Source organism: Tamandua tetradactyla, chromosome 1 (genome assembly GCF_023851605.1).
Source record: "Tamandua tetradactyla isolate mTamTet1 chromosome 1, mTamTet1.pri, whole genome shotgun sequence".
Classification (NCBI taxonomy): Eukaryota; Metazoa; Chordata; class Mammalia; order Pilosa; family Myrmecophagidae; genus Tamandua; species Tamandua tetradactyla.
The window spans coordinates 8,179,217-8,204,769 of record NC_135327.1 but is presented as its reverse complement, the minus strand read 5'-3'; the positions used below and the strand labels follow the sequence as shown (position 1 = coordinate 8,204,769).

At 46.9% G+C, this 25,553-nt stretch overlaps 1 protein-coding gene across 3 annotated transcripts in view; it reads left to right on the top strand.

The window, feature by feature from the left end:
- Positions 1 to 25,553, top strand: part of TOX2 (TOX high mobility group box family member 2) — a 151,084-nt gene that overhangs the window by 75,168 nt on the left and 50,363 nt on the right. For all 3 annotated transcript variants that reach the window (XM_077168153.1, XM_077168158.1, XM_077168159.1), the window contains exon 3: positions 17,541 to 17,786. In XM_077168153.1, coding sequence (XP_077024268.1) covers positions 17,541 to 17,786 — 246 coding nt within the window. The remainder of the gene's footprint in view (positions 1 to 17,540; positions 17,787 to 25,553) is intronic.

Below are 25,553 nucleotides of genomic sequence, written 5' to 3'. Positions count from 1 at the left end.
TGGGAATGGCTGTTAGTAGGCATGTTAATCAGATCGCCAGTAGGGCCTTCCCACCGGGGCTGTGAATGGGCCTTTTATGAGCCAGACAATTTATTTACTTTCCTGGGAGGGGAAGGGGAAGAGTTGTTTTAGCCACATATTGGAGGATGAGCTGTGAAATTGCTCTGGCAGTGGCTCATCTTGGGGAAGCAGCTGGCGTGGTCCTCCCTGGGCCTGCTTGGCTCTGCAGCCTTCAGCCTTCCTCTGTGGACAGAGTTTTAGGAATGGTTTTAAAAAATGAACATACCCCCAAAATGTGTATGTGTGTGTTTGTGGCTTTTGTGATGCTATGCTATGATTTCAGAAAATCTTGCTTATGGAACTTTTGACGTTGTCTATGGAAAAGGGCCTGCGGGTCCACATACAGAAACATACATATCCTGATCCACATATATGTCTGTGCACCATTGCAAGCACATGTACACACGTGCACATGTGCTCATACAGACATAATCACTCGTGTACCTTTCACACATAAGCATTGCTGTGTGAAAGCAATGCCCTCTCAGGGCCTCAGTTTCCTCTGTTTAATGGAAATCGTTATGGGACTTTTGTGAGCAGTACTTGCATGTACTCACACATGCATACAAACACCCACCAATGAGATTTTTTTTTTTTTTTTTTGGGCATGGGCAGGCACCGGGAACTGAACCCGGGTCTCTGGCATGGCAGGCGAGAATTCTGCCACTGAGCCACCGTCACACCACCCCACCAATGAGATTTTTATTTCTGCATTTATTTGTTCAATGGCTGCCTCCCTACTAGACTGTCAGTTCCAGGGGAGCAGGGATGTGTGTGTGGCATGTGGTAGGAGCTGAGTGAATGTCTTGTGAGTGAGACTATGAATGAATGAATGATGAATGATGCGCACAAATGCACTGGCCCATGTCCTGATATTTAAACACATTCACACTTGCATTTGCACAGGTGTTTGTCACAGACACACTATGTGCACAGACACCTAAGGGAATACACACTCATTCACGTGTTCACAAGTAAGCAGCTCCAGACACAGAAATGAGGAGGTGGGGTTAGCTGCGGTTTTGAGACTCTGGACTAGAAGTCAGAACACAAAGTTCAGTTTGTGGCCCCAGGTATTTCTAGTTTATTATGTAACCTTGGGTGAGTTTCTCCTTCTCTCAAATGTCAAGGACTTCCAGCTGGGATGTTGTAGCGCTGGAATTTGAACCACGATAAGTTTGGATCCAAAGGCTAGGATCGTTTACTGCCTAATGCCTTGTTTCCCAAAGTCTGGTCTGTGGACGAGCGACATCACCTAGGAGCTGGTTAGATGTGCTGTGTCTCAGGTCCCCCCCTCCCCAGGCCTCCTGAATCCGAGTCTGCATTTTAGCAAGCCCTCCAGGTGATCCAATGGCTCATTGCAGGTTGAGATATGCTGGCCTGAGGTACAGTGCCTTCTCCAGGTATCAAGAAGAATTAGAGAATCTGTGCCAAGGGGGCCACAGGCTGGGTGGGACACAGGCCCATGCCCACCTTGAAGGCGGCGAAGGTGGGCAGAGAATGAGAGAGGAGGCAGCGGGGAGCTGCCATGACCACAGAATGGACACAGAAGCCCAGCGTCGCCTTGAAGAGGCTGAGTCCCTCCTGGTTATAAAGAACCTGATTTTGAGGGGCAAAATGACACAGTGGGCAGGAATATCAGGTCGGGAGCTTGACTTTTTTCTTGAGTAAATAACATGTAGTAACTTCTCATAGTTCCTGTGGGCCAGGAATCTAGGCACAGCTCAGCTGGATGCCTCTGGCTCCCATCTACCTGGAAGCCGCAGTCCGAGGGTCTCTCTGTGGAAGAGATGAGGCTGTGACTCAGCCAAGGGCTTGGCCGAGAGAGGACTTGCCGCCCAGCCCCCCAGGTGCCTGTGACCTCCATTTCCCTGAGCTGGGTCTCTGCTCCGCCCTTCCTAGCTGTGTGTCTGGGGTAAGTCTGACCCCTCAGTGTCTCCTTGTCTTCCTCTGTGAAATGGGTATAAGAGCGGCACCTGCCTCATTAAGCTGTTGTGAGGATTAATAAATTAATGCTTGAAAAACACACGGAATGGAGAGACACATGGCATGTAAGTGCCATATGTAAGTGCTCGTTGCCATTATTATTATTCTTTGGACAAGCTGCAGAAAAGCTGGGCCGACCAAGGTGAGGATGGGGGCCGAGCTGTCTCTTCACCACTAACTCTCCAAGACCCAGCACAAGGTCTAGCGCAGGGGGCACTCACGGGACCCAAGGGAGTGGTCGAACTGTGCGTCGCAGTTCCCCCCACCCCGCATGTGCACGCGTGCGCGTGCACACACACACACACACACACACACATTATCAGGAGCTCGGGGTCCAGGCTGCAGGAGCATCGGCTTCCCCATTCTGCTCAGAGCAGGCCTGAAGGGCTGGGCCCAGGCTTTGGTGCCCCCCACCTGGAAGGCAAGGGGGTGTTGTAGAGGTCCCATAGGTGAGAAGGTGTCAGCTGGAGAGAGCAGAGAGACTGGCATGCCCGGGGCATGGTGATCCCAGGGTGCACGCAGGGTCTGGGGGCTGCAGCAGGCTCACTGTGGCTGGAATGTGGGTACATGTTACCCAAGGTTAGAGGACCTACCCGCGTTGTTCTCAGGTAGCAGATTGGTGCTGGGACCCTCCTCTGAAGGCAGTGAGTCTTGGAAGGGTCTGAGCAGGGCAGGGTCCTTGGGTCAGTGTGAACTGGCCTGTGTCTTGGGACCTCGGGGCACTCACCGAGGCCAATTTTTGAGAACCTCGGCACCTTCATCCACAGACAGCTCCCTGCACATTTTTAGGCAATGCTGCTTCTGTAGTTTTCAAAAGGTAGAAATGGAAATAAAAAACTGCAAATAGACATGATTCTTCCAGAAGCTGTTTTAACCCTGGAATAGCTAGAGAGCATACTCATCATGTAAAAATGCTTTTAAAATCAGTACTGCCCTGTCCTTTGCAAACCTCGTACCTGCAAACCACTGGCACGTGTATCAGTTAAATTGAGTTTTGAAAATCCCTTAGTCCAGCTCCCTCTTTTTACAGGTGATGTAGCTCAGGCCAAGAAAGGGGCAGTGGTTTGCCCAAAGTCACACGGGCTGCGGGGGCAGAGGTGGGACCAAACCCTCATAGGAGGCTGTTTTCCAAGATGACAACAGAGAACGAGAACCATGGGCCAAGTTAGGATAATTTTATACTGAGCCGGGTCTCCGTGGGGAAGGCTGCTTCAACCTTCACTGTGACCTTAGAGCCTACAGGGAAGGTGTCTCAGAGCCAGTCCAATGCTACAGCAGACCAAGAGTAAACACATTCATTCATTCAAAAAAATATTTACTGAGCACCTACAGTGTGCCAGATAGCGTTCCACACACGTTATATATCCGTGAACAAAGCCTTCAAAAATCCCTGTTCTCATAATTTGAGTACTCGTTCACTCAGCCAATATTTATTGAGGGCCCACTATGTGCAAGGTACTGTCCTTGGGATTTATCAGTGCCTAAACTATCATATTTACATTCAAGTGAGATGGACAGATCACTGATATTTTTAACAAGTCAAGTAGATTGCATGTGGAAAAGTAAGACAGTGAAGGGGAACTGGGCGTTTCAGCGGGGGCTGCCGGGGTAAACAGGGTGGTCAGGAAACGACCCCCCCCCCGCCCACAGAAGGTGACACCTGAGCAGAGACTTGAAGGGGTGTGGGGTGAGCCTGTGAGATCTGGGGAAAAGCTTTCCAGAAAAGGGAATGGCCAGTGCACAGGCCCTGAGATGGGCACGTTGCCTGCATATTGAGGAACCTGGCCGGAGTGGAGTGAGTGAGGGGGCGAGGTGGGGAGTGAGAGATACACTGAACAATGCTGCATGGTCAGGATCAGCGTCCAGCCATATGGCCGAGCAACCCCAGACCAAGTCAGGGGCACAGTGGAGGGCCAGTGCAGCCCCGCCTCCCTGTACCAGGCACCAGCACGGACCTGTAGGCAGGCGGAGCAGCCCTGGCCTGGGCATGGCCTGGCATCCCTTGCATTGATTTCAAGGGAAGTTCAGCATCTCGGTATGCCTTGGGGACCAAAGGAAACTCCGTTTTCAGGCCTCCATAGGGAAGCAGTGTGATGTGGGGAAAAGATCATGGATTTTAGATCAGCTAGTCCTTAGTTCCAGCCCATGTCTGGATACACGCATGGCCGAATAACTGCATAATCCTAACATGGGGGAAACCGTTTCCTAATGATATGAAAAACGGAAACCATAAAGCATTAATATATTTAATTTTTTAATCTTTTTTATTGAGGTGAAATTCATAGAACATAAAATTAACCATTTTAAGGTGCACAATTGTTGTGCCGTCACCAACTCTATCAAATTCCATAAGGCGTTCGTCACCCCTGTGCCCGTTAGCAGTCGCTCCCCTCACCCTGAACCCTGGCAGCCACCAACCTGCCTTCTGTCCCTGTGGGGTTCACCCCTTCTGGATGCGTCACATAAGCAGAATCCTGCGATACATGAGGCTGGTGCCTGGCTTCCTTCGCTTAGCACCATGTTTCTGAGCTTCATCCGTGTTGTGGCAGGAATCAGTGCTTCATTCCTTTTTAGGGCTGACTAATGATCCGTTTTCTGTACATACCACATGTAGTTTCTCCATCCATCCCTTGATGGACATTTGGGTCGTTTCTACCTTTTACCAATTGTTAATGGTGCTGCTAGGAACATTTCTGTACAAGTATTCTTTGTGATATGTCCTGTGAGTGGGATTCCTAGGTCATAGGGTAATTCTAGGCTTACCTTTCTCAGAAACTCCCAACTATTCTCTGCAGCGGCTGGACCATTCTACATTCCCACCAGAATCCATTTAATTTTATTAGTTTAAATGCAAAACCCTTGGTATGACCCCCCAAATCGTAAATAATATCAGATGACAAATTGGGGAAATATCTGTAGCAGAGATAGATAAGATAGATAGATAGAAAGGGTTAACGTGCCTAATATGCAAAGCGTACGTTCAGATAAATAATAAGGCAAAAGAAATATGGCAAAGGTAATGCCAGTTTCATGAACATGAAATACAAGTTGTCTGTAAAAATATGGGAAGGTACACAACCTCATTGACGATTAAATGCGAATACAAGCAAGATATTCTTTTGTCATGTGGGCTAAATTTTTAAAACTTGGTAATATTTGGTAACTTGGCATTTATATCTCTAGGAATATAGGAATAGGTCTGTGAAAGTCCTTGAACAGTGTTCAAAGATATAAGAATAAGGTTCTTCATTTGCAAAGTGAAAAATGGAAGAAAACAACCTGAATTGCCTACCTGTAAGTAGTTATGTAAAAAAGCTAAATAATTAAATTAGAATATTATTACTAGTTCCTAGTCTGTTCCCAGCACTAGGCTAGGCCCTGGGGATACAGAAAAAGTATCTTTTGTCTTGTGGGAAAGACAGGCATTGCAAAAACAATCCCACAAATAATTCCAGCTGTGATAAGTGCTAAGACCAAGCAGTACTGAGTGCTGGGGTAGGGTGTAGTGGATGGCAGCAGGGGGCAGCAGCCTGTTCTGTTTGGGGGTTCAGGCATGGTTTCAGCCTGAGACTGAAAGCTGAGACGTTGGTGGGCAAGCCACAAGTGAGAAAAGCATTTTGGAAAGAGGGAACAGCCTGTGCAAACACCCAGTTGGGAATGCATTTGGAGCCTTAGAGGAACTGGGAGAAGCAACCCAACTGGCCAGGGTGGAGCAAAGGAGAGAGAGGTCAGAGAGGCTGTTTGTGTAATCGTTCATTCATTGGTTCACTGAACAGATATTTTATGAGTTTCTGCCACGTGCCTGGCTCTGTTCAACGTGGCCTAAGAAAGACATGGTCCCACCCCTCCTGGAGCTTATGCTCTGGTATAAGAAACAGGCAATAACCAGATAAGTTATGGACCATGAGAAATGTCTAAAGGTAAAAAGCTGGGTGCTGACATTAAGAGTAAAAGAGTTGTCGAAAACCTAAACTTTCTGTAGAACGCAATGTAACTCAGCCTATCTGGATAGATCATTTAAACGACCCAAACACTGGGAGTCCAGAATGGGCGTGAGGACTTGTAATTCTGTGCAGCTGAATTGTAAGGCCTGGGTACATCCCAGAGTATGTTGAACAAGTAATTTAGAAGTATTGGCAAAGTCCCTTGAGGGATGGAAGAAAAAATATGAAACTATTAAACTTTACCACCCGGGAACCCCCTGACACTGTCTCAAAGATTAGGGACTCCCAAGTCAAAAGGTCAAGCCCTTGACCTTATGTCTTGCTCTTGTGAAGCTTATTATGCAGCGGAGAAGCTAAGCCTACCTATAGTTAGTTATACCTAAGAATTACTTCCGGGGGATGCTTTTGTTGCTCAGATGTGGCCTCTCTCTAAGCCCAGCTCTGAAGGTAAAGTTATTACCCTTCCCTCTATGTGGGACATGACATCCAGGGGTGAAAGGCTCCCTGGGGGTGTGGGAGATGACTCCCTGCGGGTGTGGGGGATGACTCCCTGGGGGTGTGGGGGATGACTCCCTGGGGGTGTAGGGGGATGACTCCCTGGGGGTGTGGGGGATGACTCCCTGGGGGTGTGGGGGATGACTCCCTGGGGGTGTAGGGGGATGACTCCCTGGGGGTGTGGGGGATGACTCCCTGGGGGTGTGGGGGATGACTCCCTGGGGGTGTAGGGGGATGACTCCCTGGGGGTGTAGGGGGATGACTCCCTGGGGGTGTGGGGGATGACTCCCTGGGGGTGTGGGGGATGACTCCCTGGGGGTGTGGGAGAGGACTCCCAGGGATGAGCCTGGCCCTGGCACTGTGGGATCAGCAATGCTATCCTCACCAAAAGGGAGAAAAGAATTGTGACAAATAAGGTATCAGTGGCCAAGATAGTTGAAATAGAGTTGAGAAACTTCAGGTAGATATTGCTGTTTATCATGGTTTGCCAAACCCCACCCAAAACCATTCCTGCCAACCCTAAAGAACACCTAGGGCTTTAGCTCAGATTCTACAAAGGTCCCATACACTATGATTACTTTCCAGAAGCCAACAACCTCTAGATGGGTTCCGAGGCCAAATAAGTCCTGCAATACAGAGTGGCCAGCCTCTCCAGAGCATCATTTAGTTTTATCCCCCTATCTCTTATTATCGAGAGCCCTTCCAACATGAAAAAGTTACAATGGGCATAATCCAAATATTGCTGAAGATAGGGAGAAAAATCAAAAGAGAAGGTGGAGTTATAACAGAGAAGATAGGATTTAACAAAGGAGTATGAGTGCTGAATCATTGTATGGATATTTCTTTTAGTCTCCAGTGTCTTAGAGCAGCTAGAAGGAAAAAACTGAAATTGGGGAACGGCAACCCATACCAAACTCTGAAATCTGTTCTATAATTGTTGCAGTGTGCTTTGAAATTTTTTGCTTTTTTGTATATATGTTATTTTTCACAATAAAACAAATACAAATTACAAAGGAATTTTTTAAAAAAGAATAAAAGAGTGGTCATTATTTATGGGGTGATACAGGAAAGCCTTGTCTGGGGAGGTGGTGCTGGAGCTGAGACCTGGCAGCTGAGAAGGTGCCGGCCACACAGGTGGTGGGGAGAAGAGCTTGTCCAAAGGTCTTGAGATGGGATGGTGCCTGGCAAGTTAGAGGCCATTGCAGCCGGAGCATGTCAAAGGAGGTGAGCCCAGGTCACATAGGTTCTTGCAGGCCACGGAGGGGGTTTCACTGGGTTTTCTGCCTACAAGTAGGACATCATTTAATGGGAGTGATGTAATCAGATTTGCATGTGAAAATATCATGCTGCCTGCTATGGAGAGAATGGAGAGGAGGGAGCAAGACTGGAGGCCAGAGGCCATCAGAGAGACGATTGTGGCTGTCCTGATGTGAGACGGTGGCTGCTTGACCAGGGAGCAGCCCTGGAGATGGTGAGAAATGGGTGGATTTGAGAGGCAGGGCCGCAGCCCTTGGTGTCTGGAGGTGGGGAGTGGTGAGGTAGAGGCGCATTGGGCATCACTCCCGGGTAGCTGGGAGGAGCTGCTGGTGGAGGGAGAGGCATACTTGATAGGAAGGGGTGGGATGAGGAGAACCTGTGCTCAGTTTTGGGCATGCTAACTTTCAGTGACCTCTAGGATAGTGGTCAACAAGCTATGGCTCATGAGCCAAATCCAGTCCCCACCTGTCTTTGTAAATAACATTTTCTTGGAATACAGCTGGGCTAGTTTGAAACTGTTATGCACCCCAGAAAAGCCATATTTTTAAACACTGATACAATTTTGTGGGGACAGCCATGTTCTGTTAATCTTGATTCAATATTGTAGGGTGGGATCTCTTGAATGGATTGTTTCCATGGAAATGTGACACATCCAATTGTCACATTTGGATATGACCCTTTGATTAGAGGGAGATGTGACTCTGCCCATTCAAGGTGGGTCCTGATTAGTTTGCTGGAGTCCTTTAAAAGGGGAAACATTTTGGAAAAAGCTCAGAGCTGAAATAGACAGAGACATTTGAATATGCTTGGAGTGCCAAAAGACATAGCTTGGGTGCTAAGCAAGGATTCACAGAAATAGCCAGAACCTGAAAAGAAGAAATCTCCGGCCCTGGGAGATGCCAAGCTGAGAGATGAAACCCAGAGTTTTGTCCTGGAGTTTTAGTAAGGACCCACAGATGCTTAAGGTGGAAGCCACTGGAACCAGAAGCTGGAAGCAACAGAAGTGGAAACAAGGACCAGCAGATGCCAGTCCTGTGCCTTCCATGTGACAGACCTTGGCCTTTCTTTAGAGTCAAGGTATCTTTCTCTGGATGCCTTAGTTTTGACATTTTTGAGGCCTTAGAACTGTAAACTTGTAATTTCATAAATCCCCCTTATAAAAGCCATTCCAGCTCTAGTATAATTGCATTCCAGCAGCATTAGCAAACTGAAACAATGACTCTAAGCCTCATTTGTTTGCTTATTGTTTGTGGGTATTTTCCTGCTACGGTGACAGATTTGAGTAGTTGCGACAGAAACCATATGGCCTGCAACATAAAAAATAGGTATCATCTGGCCTTTTATAGAAAAAGTTTGCTGACTCCTCTTCCAGGACATCCAAGGGAAAACGTCAGAGACAGTTGGATATTTGATTATAAAAATATACATTTAAATAAAAAAAAGCTCTGCCACTTATTGTGAAAGTGAGCTTCCTTATCTGTGAGATGAGGGGGCGGGTTGTGTGCCCAAGCTTTCCCCCACCTTGTTACTTAGGGTCTGCAGGATCGCTTCTTCCTAAAGAAGAAGAAAATAGAACCAGCATCCCTCAGCCCTCTAGAGAACCCGTCATCCTCCCCCCACCGGTGTGTCTGCCCAGAAAACAGCCCGAATCTTGGGGTGAGTTGCCAACTTCCTGACCAACACTGTGGGGATTATTGTGTTTGTTCCTGGATACAGTTTTAGTAAACAAAACTCACCTCGAATGTGACAGCCTGTCCCTGTCACGTGACGATGCCTCAGTCTGCTCCAGGCGTTTCAGGGTCAGGAACAGTCTGAAAGTGACCATGGCAGGCAGGAGTGCAGGACAGCCAGAGGCGGCCATGGCAGGCAGGGTGGCGGGCAGCCAGAGTGACAGGGCTGTACATCCTCTGCCACCTCCCTCGTCTGAAGGCTCTGCCTGTAATAAAGGCCTGAAAAGAGGACAATCCCATCCCCACCTCCTCCAGAATCCGCACGTCCTCTCAGCTGTACGATGCTTCCACTCCCATTTAGTTTATACATGGTGTGAGCTGCTGCTGCTTTTCTTTTTTTTTTTAAGAAGCATTTTTAGACCAGGAAAATAGCAGGCCGACAAGAAGACATAATTGTGCTGATTTCGGAAGTGCGGCAATACTCCCCACCTGAAGTACCGTGAGACGTGACTCAGAAGGATTCTATTAAACGTCTCTGGGACAGGGGACACAGAGGTATTTCCCAGGATGATTAATTTGACTTGGTCATTGTGGACACAGAAAAGCCTGACAAAATTGCATTTTGTTCTCCGTAGACTTCATAAAATCACCGTGCATGGAATAAGACATCATGATGCTGGTGCCCTGCTCCAGTAGGCAGGGTTTCAGGTTCGATAAGAAGCTGTGTGCCTTGCTTTGAAAACAGCTGGGGAAAGCGGTCTTGCACTCCCCTCTTTTAGCTGTGATGTTTTTACAGGGTCTAGGTTTCACCTGCTAAGATATCAGAATGGTAGGGTGGCCCTGTTACTTCTTGTCCAAACGATGGTGCTTTTTAGAGTGAAAGAGGCTGGGATTAGAAATGGCTATGGGACAAGAGGCGCAAACCAGGAGTGCCCTGGCTAACGGGGCACTGGGGTTTTGTTGGGTGCAAACGGTAGTAGAGCAGACTTTGACTTCAGAAGGTCGGGTTTCTGACAGTGCTATACTCCAGGTGACTTTACATGGGTCCTTTTGCCTTTTTGATCCTCAGTTTCCTCATCTGTAAAATGGCAAAGATATATTTAATGCTTATTCTGCGGGCCACCTGGAATCTTTTTTTCCCCCCACTTCCTTTAGGTGAACGGAGGATTCATGTCGACTCTCTGTTCATGTATTTTCACATCTGTTTCCCCATACATGTCTCTCGGTTGTTTGGTGGGATTTCATAGGTAAGGAAACTAAGAAGTAGGCATTTTGGATAATATGCCAGGAGCCCTTCAGCAAGTAAATAGCAGGATTGGAATTCCCCCAGGTTATCCTAACTTTTAAGCCAGAATCTTTTTGCAGATCAAAAAAATAGCTCTCACCCATTAGTAACCCGAGTCTCCGGTGCTTATAGGAGAACTAGAAATGCACTGGAGCTTTTGGAAACCTCAGAGCACTGTCTTGCCATAAGGCATCATTACTCTTGCTGTAACTCCAGTTTATCTGGTAGGCTGGGCTCCACCGGATGAGACATGAGTTCATTTTCCTCCTACTTACTCTGCTTAATCTCCCTTTCTGGTTCTTGAACGACATCTCTGGCAGATCCCATGGCTTCTTGAGCATTTCCAACTCTAAGAAACAAACTCTCAATGTCATGGCCAAACCCTTGTTCTTTCTGCTCCTAGCTCAGGTCTGGCCCACACGCAGCCCATACCCCTTGGGAAACTGTTAATAGGATGGCGGGAGTTGCTGTCGCTTCACCCCTCCACTCCCATTTTCTCTGCTGCTGCTGGAGACTCTAGGGTCAGGAGAGGGTGAGGTGGGATTAAAGAAAGAGGTTCAAAACATCTTTCTTAATGTACTAGAGATGTCCTACTGTCTCACCCCCGTCCTAGCAAATCTTCCCACGCTACCTCGTTCCCATGCAGCACGCTGACCTGCCGATTCACTCTCCAGCTCACCTCTTGTGACACCTGCAGCTGGTGTCCCTCCTGCTGCTGAGGTCCCCTGGTCCTGTTGAAGCACCTTCTCAGGTGCGCCCCTTTGGTTGCCTTCAGCCTGGCCACCTGCCGTGGCATTCTCTCACTCCCAGGAACTCCACCTCCACGCCTTGCCAATCTATGAACATGCAGCCTGCAGGCTGTCTCCTTGCCCTGCCATCTTAGGCAGCTCCAGCTATCCTCCTGCCTTCCAAAATCTCCCCATGAGAGGCAGATACTGGTTGGCGTTCCTGGGGACGTGAGCTGTGTTCTCCAGAGAACGCGTCCTCACCAGGCAGGAGGGGACCCTCTCCCTTGGCGTTGAAGTGGAAGTCTCACCCAGCTGTTCTACTGGCGGAGAGAAAATTAGGCACCATTGAGTGACAAATCTCTTAATCAGGGGAAGTTTGAAATGTAAATCTTAAAGTGGCACCCGACTTAGAGTGGAAAATGTTGGATTCAGAGCCAGGAGACCTGGGTTTGAATCCTAACTAAGACTTGCTATGCTGTGTGACCTCCACCCTCCAAGCTTCATCTTCTTTGTCTGCAAAATGGAGATAATAGTGACTTCTTTGCAGAACTCACACGGTTTAAATGGAGAATGTGTGTGGAAAAGGCCATCCCAGTGGCTGGCATACAGTAGGTGCTCAGTATGAATTAACAGTGGGCTGGATTGGTGCTGCGGTGTCGTGCATTTAGGATTTAATTGCATTTGAAAAAGGCATGAATGCGTTTGTAGTTTTAGTTATTTTTAAGTGTGCTAATTGCCTCTTTAAATGAATTGTCATTGAAGCTATTCCAATATTTTGATACAGCATATGCTTATTTTTTCAAGGCTTCTGGTCTTCTGGGCGGAATCCAGTGTATTGAGGTTTTGGTTTTTAACTGAAGAGAATGGACTCACGCATTCATGTAGCATTCACTGGGCACCTGCTATGTGTGCTAGCACCTGTTCTGGGTGTTGGGCTGGGAAAGACTTGGACAATAGGTGGCTGAGGGACTTACAGTCTGTGAGGAGGGACAGATGTGGAACCCCTAGTGAGGTCTAAGCCCAGAGCCCACCCCCCTTACCCCCACTTCATGTGCTCATTCAGTGCATTCTAACTGAGCTCCTGCTATGTGCCCGGCATGGTGCTAGACACAGGTGACAAATGCAGCTTATCCCCTGCTCGTGTGAGCTGGGATGCAGCATGCAGGAAGCACCAGCAAGAGAGTCACAAAATAATTGCAGGTGGTAGTGAATGCTCTGGGGGCACACGCCAGGGCTGCAGAGGGGGTGAAGGTGGACAGGGTTGTGCCTCAGGAGGGGCAGGAAGGCTGGGGAAAGCTCCCTGGACGAGGCAACTCTGGACAGGAAGGCGGCGGTGGGACTCTGCTTTCCGGGGGATATGATGCCCGGGGGTAACTCCCACCTGAAGGCAGGTGGCCCCCAGCCCATCTCAGTGGTCAGGCTGAAGACTGACCTCGCCCCCCACACAGACCCTGGTGTCAGGAGTTGAGGAAGGTGCACAGTGGGGAAAGAGAGGGAGGACACTGGGTGAGTGGGCTACTGTTTATGTAATCTGTGTCCGTGGGGAAGGCTGGTGATGGCAGTGATCGTGAAGGGAGGGCTCGGGCCAGGCAGGTCCTGAACCATCTACTGTCTTAATCCATTTACTCTTTACAACTACTCTGTAGATACGTACTGTCACAGGGAGAAACGGAGGCACTGAGTGGTTAAGTAACTTGTCCGAAGTCACACACAGCTCATATGGCAAAGACAGGATTCGAACCCAGGGCACCTTAACCACTATACCATACTGTGTCCACCATCAAAGATGCAGGAGCAGGAAGGGTTAATGGGTTGGCCGAGGTCCTGGGGGCAGAGGGAGGGATGGGGTCATTCCACGCCTGGGTGGAGAGATGGGCCTTGCAAAGGAGGAGAGAGCACACTTATGGCTCTGGGGTCAGCATGTTGTTGGAGATATTTTCTGTTTTCCCTCAGTCACCTGCTAAGAATGAGGGAGAAGTGGTGGGGTTTAGAAGACTGAGGAGAAAATAAAAGACTTGAGAGAATCACTGTGGAAATTAAGAAACAAGTTGGGGAGAGACGTACGGGATGGTTTCCAGTGGCAGCGAAGGCTAGCAGAGGCTCATGCATGCACACGGGGATGGAAGCCTGGGTTCCCATCAGGTGGGGATCCTTCCGTCCAGACGCCTGGCATACGAGGACACAGGGGCTTCCTCTCCGCGCCCCCCCACGCTTCTGATTACTTGGGACCTTCTCCCCTGCCTCCCCTCACTGCTCCCCACGACAGTCTACCATCCCTAAATTCTGAACCACCCATAGCCTTAGCCACAAAAGTATATAATTTGACTTATTGGTACCTTGTCCTGAAAAGAAAACATTTAAGGATAAAATAACATTAACACCCACATATTTACACCAAAATTCATCAAAATACTATCCAAAAAGCATTTAAATCATCCTTGGGCCATGTTAAGATGTTTTTGTTTTTGTTTTTCTGTAGAGAGATACTAGTTTTCTAAGCAGAAAGTGTTCCAAGCGTGTGTACTTTAGGAGACGACTCTGCTGGGAGCAGAGGGGACAGAGGGGAAGGTGCCAGAAGCCTGGAAGCTCCTTGAAGAGGCTACTGCAGTCACAGCAGCAGGGAAGGGTGGTCACGAGACTTGTGACCTGGGTGAAGCCTCTAAATCTCGGTTTCCTCACTTGTCAAATGGGGATAATACTGGGTTCTTTTACAGTGAGAGATGGTATGCATGTAGAACACCCATATGTGGTGCATGGTTATTATTTAAAGTAAGAGGTAATAAGGAAAGGGGAAATATCAGGATTTGGGGTGAGAAAATGTGCTTTTGAATTACTTTCCCAAGCTCATCCAAACAAAAGTGGCCCAACCTTTTCTGATGGCTCCAAATTCCCTTGGCCACTGGTTTAACCAGCATTTGCCCACCTGGCTATAGTTTGCCCATCTGTGAAATAATCCCACAGGAGCCCTGCAGAGAGATATGGCCTCTCTCTCTAAGCTACCTGGGCAGGTGAACTCATTGTCCTGCCCCTTACATGGGACATGACTCCCAGGATGAGCTGGGACCTGGCATCAAGAGACTGAGAAAGCCTTCTTCACCAAAAGGGGGAAGAGAGAAGTTGAACAGACATCCATTAGACTCTCTTACTCTGTCCTCTGGGTCTCTTAACCTGTCTTTCATATTTTTCCTTTGTGCTGAATCCTAGAAAATTTCTTCAGATACGTCTTCCCGTTCACACATCTCTCTTCTTCTGAGTCTAATCTATTCCAGAGTATAGCAAGGAAGAATCACTCTCTAGCCTTGATACCAAAACTCAACTAGGGCAATATGAGAAAGGAAAATTATAGACCAATCCCACTCATGAACTAGTTGCAGAAATCCTAAACAAAATATTAGCAAACAAAAACCAACAGTGCATAAAAAGAGTAATACATCATGACCAAATAGAGTTTATCCCAGAAACCCAAGGTTGTTTTAATATTAGAAAACCAAATGAGGTAATTTGCCATGTTAATTGAATTAAAGGAGTAAAATCATTTAAGCATTTCAATAGATGCAGGGATAAAGAGTTTGCTGAAAGTGAAAATCTATGCACTACTAAAAAAATAAAAGCAAACACCCACCTTCTTGGTAAACTACAAATTCCTTCTTCCTGTTAAAGAGTTCCTTTGAGAACCTAAGGCAGACACCGTACTTAATGGTAAGCTATTGAAAACATTCCTTTTTTTTAAACTTATTTATTAATTAAAAAAATTAACAAACCAAATAAAACATTAACATATATAATCAATAATTCACAATATCATCACTTAGTTGCATATTCATAATTTCTTAGAACATTTGCATCCATTCAGAAAAAGAAATAAGAAGACAATAGAAAAAGAAATAAAATGAAGACAGAAAAAGAAAAAAAAAGATTATACCTACCATACCCCTTACCCCTCGCTTTCATTGATTACTAGCATTTCAAACAAAATTTATTTTAGCATGTTTCCCCTATTATTTATTTTTATTCCATGTGTTCTACTCATCTGTTGACAAGGTAGATAAAAGGAGCATCAGATACAAGGTTTTCACAATCACACAGTCACATTGTGAAAGCTATATCATTATTCAGTCATCCTCAAGAAACATGGCTACTGGAACACAGCTCTACATTTTCAGGCAGTTCCCTCCAGCCTCTCCATTACATCTTGACTAACAAGGTAATATCTACTTAATGCGTAAGAATAACCTCCAGGATAACCTCTCGACTCTGGAATCTCTCAGCCATTGACACTTTGTCTCATTTCACTCTTCCCTCTTTTGGTTGAGAAGGTTTTCTCAATCCCTTGATGCTGAGTCTCAGCTCATTCCAGGATTTCTGTCCCAGAGTTGCCAGGAAGGTCCACACCCCTGGGAGTCATGTCCCACGCAGAGAGGGGGAGGGTGGTGAGACTGCTTGTTGTGTTGGCTGGAGAGAGAGGCCACATCTGAGCAACAAAAGAGGCTCTCTTGGGGGTGACTCTTAGGCCTAAATTTTAAGTAGACTTGACCTATCCTTTGTGGGGTTAAGTTTCATATGAACAAACCCCAAGAATGGGGGCTCTGCCTATATAGCTTTGTTGTCCACACTGCTTGTGAGAATATCAAAAATTCAACTTGGGGAAGCTGAATTTCTCCCTGCTCTCACCATTCCCCGAAGGGGGCTTTGCAAATACTTTTCCACTCACTGATCGAATCACTCTGGGATTCATCGGGGCATCACTCTGGACAAACCAACAAAATCTCATGTCCTACCTGAGATTCCAAGTACTTATGACATTCAATCAAACTATCTACATAAGTTATATTAGGAAATGCACTAGTCAAAATATAAATTTTGTACCAAATAAACATTTTTTGCTTTAGTTTCACACAAAAGGTGACATTTTAAAATATTAATTACCATCTATTTTCAGCATCCTGCAATAATGACATTCCTTTGTTCTTCCTCATGCAAAAGCATTTATAAAATTTGTACATTTAGTCACTATTATTATACACTCTAGGCATTCCTAGATTATACCATCTCAATCTTTAACACCTATCTTTCTTCCTGATTTCATTTATGTCCCCAGCCCTCCTCCCTCTATCATTCTCACATGCAGCTTCATTCAGTGTTTTAACATAATTGTATTATAGTTAGGTAGTATTGTGCTGTCCATTTCTGAGTTTTTGTATCCAGTCCTGTTGCACAGACCGTATCCCCTCAGCTCCAATTACCCAATATCTTACCCTATTTCTATTTCCTGATGGTCTCTGTTACGAACAAAATATTCCAAGTTTATTCACTAATGTCAGTTCATATCAATGAGACCATACAGTATTTGTCCTTTAGTTTTTGGCTAGTCTCACTCAGCATAATGTTCTCAAGGTCCATCCATGTTGTTACATACTTCATAAGTTTATTCTATCTTAAAGCTGCATAATATTACTTTTAAGATAAGGAAAAAGATGAGGATCTCCATTCTCGTTATTCCTGTTTGACGTTGTGCTGTCAGTTCCTGGTCTGTGCAGCAAGGTGGGAAAAATAAAGAAATAAGGATCAGAAAGGAAGGTGTCTGAGATGACTCCTGGTTTCCAGCCTGTGCTCCTGGGGGCATGTTTGTGGCATTCACTGAGACGGGGGCGACCAAGGGAGGACCCACGTGGGCTGGGGGCTAGGGACACTTAAAGCAGACTGTCAGCTGCAGTGGAAAGGGCCCAGGCAGGGGCAGGAGCCTTCAGCTCCATTCCCAGCTCTTCTCCTAAGCTCGAACGACCCACCTTCCTTCTTGGTCCTGACTTCCCTCTCTGTAAAGTGGTTGGGTGTGGGGCTCCACATTTGCGGTGGGGTGTAGTGGGCAGGTCTGGTGAATCAGAGGCACAGGTGGGCAGGAGCGGCCCCCACTCCCCAGGAGAGCAGGGTTTTGTGTACGGAGAGGGACCCTCCATTTGGGGATGGGGCAGGGGACTGATGGAGTGAGGGGTCACCTGAGCCTCCTCTCCTTTGCTAAGGGCTTGCCGTGTTCTTGTTTGCTGTTGCTGGTGCTGTGGGGCCTTCTCTGCAACCCTAAGACACTGACCCCAGCCACCGTGTCCTTTTGACCTTCTAGAGCTATAGCAGCCAGAGCGAGAGCAATGAAGACTATGAGATCCCCCCGATAACACCTCCCAACCTGCCCGAGCCGCCCCTCCTGCACCTGGGGGACCACGAAGCCAGCTACCACTCGCTGTGCCACGGCCTCACGCCCAACGGCCTGCTCCCGGCTTACTCGTACCCGGCCATGGACCTCCCAGCCATCATGGTGTCCAACATGCTGGCCCAGGACGGCCACCTGTTGACAGGCCAGCTGCCCACGGTGAGTCCCTGTCACCCGCTGTGGCTCCCACCGGGCCTGGGGGCTGTGGGTTGCAGCAGGGGAGGGGTTTGAGAAGGGAGCAGAGTGCCGTGCCCTGGCGAGGCCCCACCTGGCATGGGGGTTTGTGGGCAGGGCATGGGTTCCATTGGTTGCTGGCATGGGGGTCCGCAAAAACCCACGGTGGGTATGGAGGGAAGTTGGGGTCTTCGGACCACTCACTTTTGGAGATCTGTTAGCAATAGTTCTTGAAATTATTATTACTTTTTATAGTGTAATCTCATTTAACAATTTTATTGATATGTAGTTCGCATACCATATAATTCACTGATTTAAGCTATATAATTTGGTGGTTTTCCTGTATTCACAGAGCTGTGGTGCCCCATCACCACAAGCGGTTTTGAACATTTTCATCACCCTAAAAGAAACCTCTGCACCCCTTATCCCCCAGCAGCTATTAATCAACTTTCTGCCTCTCTTGGTTTGCCTGTCTGGACATTTCATATAAATGGAATCATATGTATATATATATGTTTAATCGTATCTTGCTTAAGGTGCCAGGAAAGGTGATTGATGAGTTGGAGTCTGTGGGACAAGTGGAAAGTGGCCGACAAAGGCAGGAAAGGACCTTCCGGGACCGGGGGAGCTGCGTGCACTAAAGCAGGAGGCAGGAGGCTCATGTGCTTGGAAACTTTGGAAACGGCACAGGGTTCCTTCTTTTATTTCACTGGAGGGGAGGGACCTGGAGCCAGGGAGGGAGAGAGGAGCTGGAAGAGCTTAGCAGAGGCTGAGCCAGAAGGGTCCATGCCAAGGAGATGTCTGATTTGAGCCTTCAAGATCCATAGAAAAATCAGTGGAGCTTTTTTTGGACAATAGAAAGACACCCCTAAGTCAATTTTAGTACTTCTGAACAGCTGCGATTTATGGGTTTTGTCTTGTTCTTTAGTTTTTGCTTTTTCCTTCACTGTTAATATTATATATTAGTCATGACTCCTACATTCGTTCCTAAATGACAGGAATCAACCTCAATCTAGCTTAAGCAAAAAAAAAAAAAAAAAAATCAAGGGTGGACAAAGGGTTTCAGTCATGGGTGGATCCAGGAGCTCCAGCTACGTACGTAGGGCCCCATCCCTCTCTTCAACTCTTGGACACACTCTGTGGCAGCCACCACCTTCCCTGGACCAACCACTGAGTCCAGAAGGAGACCGTCCTCGAATTCGTCAGCTCGGGTCACAGGCGTATCTGTGGCGGTGAAGGAAGGGCCGCTTGATTGATTTTCCCATCGAAATCACACAGTGGGGGTGGGGCAGACCATGTTTATCTCTGCCACAGCTGCTCAAATACCATGCCCACGTGGGTGACTCAGTTCTAGCAGAGGTCCGGACCTTAGGACAGGCAATTTATATCCTAACCATGGTAACTACGTTTTTTTTTTAACCTCAACTGACTGATTTATCTGACAAAAATGACTACATATACATGTACAAGCAAAATAGAAGTCATTACCTGCCTTCAAAGTAGCCACCTCCATAAATTCTCTATGTAGGGCCAGTCAATCTAGTTAATTGTGCAGGAATGTGACTTATCAGTTAGGAGAACAATCTGTTATGTCCTATGTTTCCTTAAGTTCTTATAAAAAATGTTTTTATTGAGAAATCTTTATGCACATACGGTCTAATCATGGTGTACAGTCAGTGACTCACAATACCATCACATAGTTGTGTATTCATCACCATGGTCATTTTTAGAATGTTTGTACCACTCCAGAAAAAGAAATAAAAAGAAAAAAATATATGCATCCTATACCCCTTACCCCTCCCTCTTCTTGTCCTCTAGTATTGCAATCTACTCATTTTTTTTTACCCTTTATCCACCCACATTCTTTCTTTATTTTTTGCCCTTATTTTTTACTCATCTCTCCATACCCTGGCTAAAGGGGGCATCAGCCACAAGGTTTTCACAGTCATACAACCACATTGTAAAAGTTATATAGTTATACAGACTTCTTAAAGAATCAATGCTGCTGGGATGGTTTGACAGTGGCTCAGTAACGAAATTCTCACCTGACATGCCAGAGACCTGGGTTCGATTCCTGGTGCCTGCCCATGTGGGGGGAAAAAAAGAATCAGGGCTACTAGAACATAGCTCAACAGGTTCAGGTACTTCCCTCCAACCACTCCAGTACACCATAAACTAAAAAGGGATATCTATGTAATGCATAAGAATAACGTCCAGGATAACCTCTCAACTCTGTTTGAGCTCTCTCAGCCACTGAAACTTTATTTTGTCTCATTTTTGTCTTCCCTCTTTTGGTCAAGAAGCCTTTCTAAAGCCCATGATGCTGGGTCCCGGCTCATCCCCAGGAGTCCTGTCCCATGTTCCCAGGGAGATTTATACCCCTGGGAGTCATGTCCCACATGAGGCTGGGAGGGCAGTGAGTTCACCTGCTGAGTTGACTTAGAGAGGCCACATCTAAGCAATAAACAAGCTTCTCTGGGGGAGGGTGACTCTTAGGCCTAATTACAAGTAGGCTTAGCTTCTCCTTTGTAGGAATAAGTTTCAGAGGTGAGCCCCAAGATCGAGGGCTTGGCCTATTGAATTGATTGTCCTCACTGCTTGCAAGAATATCAGGAATTCCCCAGATGGAGAAGCTGAGTATTTCCTCCTTTCTCTACAGTCCTTCAAGAGAACTTTGCAAATACTTTTTTATTTTCTACCTAGCTTACTCTGGGATGTATCGGGACATCATATTGACCTGTACAAACCAACAAGATCTTTCCCTATTCAAGATTCCATGTATATGGTGTTCGAATACACTGCCCATACAAGTTAAATTAGATAATGTGCTCCCCAAAATATACATTTTGCACCAAATAAACATCTCTTCCTTTGGTCTCACACAGAAGTTGAAGTTTTAAAATATAGACCAGATCATCCTTACCCTGTGTTCTGATTTACCTTAGTCTCACTCAGATCAGCGTCATTCATATCTTTAGTTGAAGTCCGATTACTTTTTCAACCTTTTAAACAGTTGCTGTATGGGATAATGCTGATTTTCAAAGCTTCAGAGCTCTAACTCTGAGTCTCGGGTGTTACACCAATGCTCGAAGTTCCAGGGAATGACCAGGTTATGCACAAACATCTCGGCATCTGAGAATTTAGAAATAACAGCGTAACTACATTTTATTTTGTTTACTCTTCTTAGTTACTCCCAACAGATTCCCTTGCTTAAAAAAACTTGGTGTACTCTGTATTTGGGTAAGTCACAACACAGTTTTTGAAGCTAGATGAGAAGAAATGGATGGAGAGAAGGGAAGGAGGGAAGAAGTCAACTCAAGAGTTCTGGTTCCGACAAAGCGTTGAATGATAATCGATGCCCCGTTTCTTATGGGATATATTTCCCTTTTGGTCCCATCAGTAATGTTGACCCGGCTTCCTCTTCTCTCTCTGACATACCTGATGGTTCAGACTCCGCATCCAAATGGTTTTAGTTCTACTTTATTAGAATGCTTGTTCCTTAACTGCTTTCCCAGTTAATTTAACAACACAAACCTCACTACTCCACACCATCCCAGTTTAGGATTTACGGTGATGTGAGCAGGAGCTCCTGGGAGGGCCGTGAGTGTATTGGTCAGCGTAGCTGCGATCCTGGCCACGGCGTCGCTGGCCTTTGGGGTTGTTGGTGCATCGTGGACAGTGTGGGGCAATGGTTAGTGAATGGGCTCCGAGCCCCACAGACCTGCGACAGAGTCCTGGCTCTATCTCTCACGCTCCGGTTTTCTTGTCTTAGGAATCATAATAGCTCCCACTTTAGATTGTGGTGCAGAGGCTGAGACAGTGCATGTAAAGTCTTGGCGAATGTCTGGCAGAGAGTATGCAGTCAGTGAAAATTTTCTGCTGTCATGATTCGTAATAAAAATAAATTCCCACTGTAACCAAATTACAGTGTTTTCCCTTAGGTCTCATCTACCTAAAGGAACAGACTGCAAATACTCTCAGGTGCATTTGCAAGGCCACCTGGCTGTAATAGCTATGATAATTACAAAGCATGTTATCTATTTATCAAAGATGACCCCCTAGCGACCCCTTCTAGGAAATGCTTTTGTTGGGCTCTGTCCAAATAGGCACTTTGTCGTCTTTTCCAGATTTCTTTAAAACCAGCTCATGGTTAAGATGCTTCACAAATTCGGAGGGCCATAATTCTTCCATTAGTCAGAGTTGTGAGGGTTCACTGAATTTTATATTCCCTCTCTGTGTAATGAAAGATAAGCCAAGAGGTATTACCCAGGGGAGGCGGCTGGACTAATGGGAAGATGACAGAACAACATCTACCCACATTGGGGATATCAGACCAGGAGTAACATGGCACCCTTAAAGGCAATTAAAGAAATAGTTTTGAACTGCAGGATGACGATGGAGCATGTATGCTTGTCTGTGTGTGCATGGGCACACATGCTAGATGGATGACACTGGAATTTGTGTCACACACTATTCGGTGTCAAGCACTGTACAGAAGGCATTGCAAACGATGTTTCATGGAATGCTCCTAAGAACCGAGTGAGGTTCGTGTTACTATAAAACCTCTTGTAGGTGAGAAACTGCAAGTTCAGAGGAGGTAGAGGATTGCATTAGTTTCCTGTGGCCACTGTAACAAATTACCGTGAACTTGGTGGCTTAAAACAAAATGAATGTATTCTCTCACAGTTCTGGAGCCGGAAGTCTGGAATCTGAGGCACTGGGCCAAAGTCAAGGTGGCTGCAGGGTCTTGCTCCTAGGCTCTAGGGGAGAATCATCCCTTGCCTCTTCCCACTTCAGTGGCTGCCAGCATCCCTTGGCTTGTGGCTGCATCACTCCATGGCCTCTGGATCTAATCTTTTGTCTCCCTTTTATATGGTCACTTGGGATGGCATTTAGGGCCCACCTGGATAATCCAGGGGCACTCCCCATTTCAGGATCCTTAAATTAATCACATCTGCAAAGACCCATTTTCAAAATAAAGTAATATTTACAGGCTCCGGGTTTCGGGACCTGAGATCTTTGGGAGATGGTTTTTAACCTTCCACAGTGAACGTCACCAGGCAGTGGTATTTTGCTGAGAGCTTACGTGGTGACAGTCCTTGTTCTGAGCTCTGCTATACACAGTGTCCTTGAGAAGATCCTAGTACACATGGAGAGACAGGCGAAGTGGCCACTGCTAAAAATGTAGGAAATGCCCTGATAGCCTCAGTGCATGCTGCTGTATGCACCCAGACCAGGTACCTGGCTCAGATGTGGGTTGTCACTTCCTAGATAACTTCCTAGATAGGGAAAGTGATGGCCAGACACATAGTACATTCCATAAATATTTTATGGATGAATGGATGTCATACTGTTAGTAAGTGGCAAAATCAGAATTCAAACCCAGCTCTGCTCCCTACCATCCACCTCTCGGTTTTACCAGGTGATCAAGGGTTGGAGCTGTGGGGCTGCTCCATAGGGCAGGGGTACAAAGAATGCCTTGGTGGCCAGGGTACCTCAGAAGCTATCTATGCAGATTGAGCTGCAGCAAGGATCGGCTGAGGCCCAGGGCATTTGACAGCCACCTCCCAAGTACCAGGCATTCCTTGCTTCTGATCCCAGAGTCCACTGGTTTCTTCTGGTCCCTTGTCCACCCCACTCCACCTCCCAGGCAGGCGTGGGAGTCAGCCTTCCTACCGTTAGCAGAAATCTTGTGAAGTATTGGAATTGGGTCCTTTAAATATGCCTAAGGGTTCTCCTTCAACTTTAACGTCTTAACTGATGAAACATTCATTTCCGAGACAAAAAGAGTCAATTTAGAATGAAAGATATATTTTGCCAGTTTAATTTAAAGTGCTGCGCCTCCATCTGACCCCTATTTTCATAACTCAATAATTTTATCCTATGTTGATTGTCTCATTTTGAAGAAAGATATTGTATGTATAAATCAGTTTCTAAAATACCCAAAGAAACTAGAAGAGTGGAATTTATTAGGCTTCTGTTAAGTCTGAAATAATATATTTTGGTGTTGTCCTTGGGAAATGTTTGCGCTTATAGTCCTGGCTTACCCAGATTAGGAATTGTCCTGGGGAGGGACAAAGCTTGACATTCCCTGGACAAGTTCCTTTGAGGCCAGGGATATTCCTGGAAGAGCCTTTTAACAGCAGGGGCGGGGACTGGAAATACCAGCCATGGGTTCTGTGAAATAAGAGGTTTCCCAGAGCTGATCCTCTGGGTCAGTGTGCTTGTGTGCTCCTCTTAGGAGCTTGAATCACATACCTGTTAAGACATGTTCAAGCCTTAAGCCACATTCCTGTGAGTGTGAACTCATCTGCACGTAGGACCTTTAAAGACTTTATTAGTTAAGCATGGCTTGCCAACACCTTGATTTTGGGGATTCCCAGCCTCCCAAACCATGAGCCAATACATTTCTATGTTTAGCCAACCCATTGTGTGCTATTTGTCGAAGCAGCCTGGCAAACTAAGACACTGTCATTCAAGCATTCTCCTCCCAACTTGGACTCTTATTTGTTTTCTCTGGGACCTTGGACAAGTCATTTCTCTACTGATCTCAGTCTTCTCATCTCTGAAATGGGGAATGTGCTTGCAGTTCTGGTGAACTCACAGATAGGAAAATGCACCTGACTGCACTGTCAGCTGTGATACTCTGGACACGTGTGTGGGTTTGAGGCTGTGTAGACCTTCTTTTACTACCATTCCACACGCCACAGGCCTGGGAGGCTCAAATCCGTTCAGCCTGGATCAGAATTCTTAGTGCTAAACTGGCTGTTTTAGGTCCTTTGTGCTCTAGGATCCTGTCCCAAGACATCTTGCCAAGACTTGTCCTTACTCTCCATGAGCATTGGAGGCCATGGCCCAGGGACCCCCCCCCACCGCAAGGGAAGCGTCTTTACAAGTCAATATGTGGGGTGGGCTAGGTGGGCTGTAGGTGAGGAGACCGGGCAGGACCTGGCTGCTGCGTCCCCTCCTGGTCTTACAGGTGGTTCCCGTGAGGGAGCCTGAAGCCTAGGGTGAGGGCCTGGGGCCTGGGCAGGGCTGAGAGCCTGGAGCTTCTAGCAGGGTTTTGAGCTGAGGGGCAGGACCTGTGCACTGACTACGGGAGTACTCCCTTGCCTTCCTCGCCGTTCCCCCTCCCCCTTTCATGCCCGATCTGTCCTTGTTTAATTCTTACAAGTTGAGACCTGGGAGATGCCTTCCTGGTCCTGAGGCTCCCCCTACCCCAACCCTTGTCCCCTGGACTTCTGAGCCACGGGGGGTAATGGAGACCTCCTAGCGCAACCTATTCATGTTGTTGTTTTTAATGCATTACGCGTTTCTGTTTTCATTTGGTCTTACGATTGAAGCAGCTAGCTTTGGGCGGGTAACAAACCTCTCAACCCTTAGTGGCTTAGAACGATGAACTTTTATTATTTCTCACAATTCTGTGGTCTGCAGAAGGGAGGTTCTTTTGATCTGGACCCGCTTGGCTGATCTGCGGGCTCAGCTTATGGCTTGGCTGGGGCTGGGTGATCTGGGCTGGCTCTACTCGCATCTTGGCAGTTCGCCCAGTGTCGGCTGGTGGCATTGGGGATGACCTGGCCGTAGGTGTCTCATCATGCAGTGACCTGGGCTTGTTCAAATACGGGGATGGTCACAGGGTCCCCCAAAGCAATAACAGCTTTTCAAACCTTTGCTTGTGTCATGTTTGCTCATGTCCTGTTGGCCAAACTGAGTAATGTGGGCAAACCCAGACTCGAGGACTGGAGACATAGA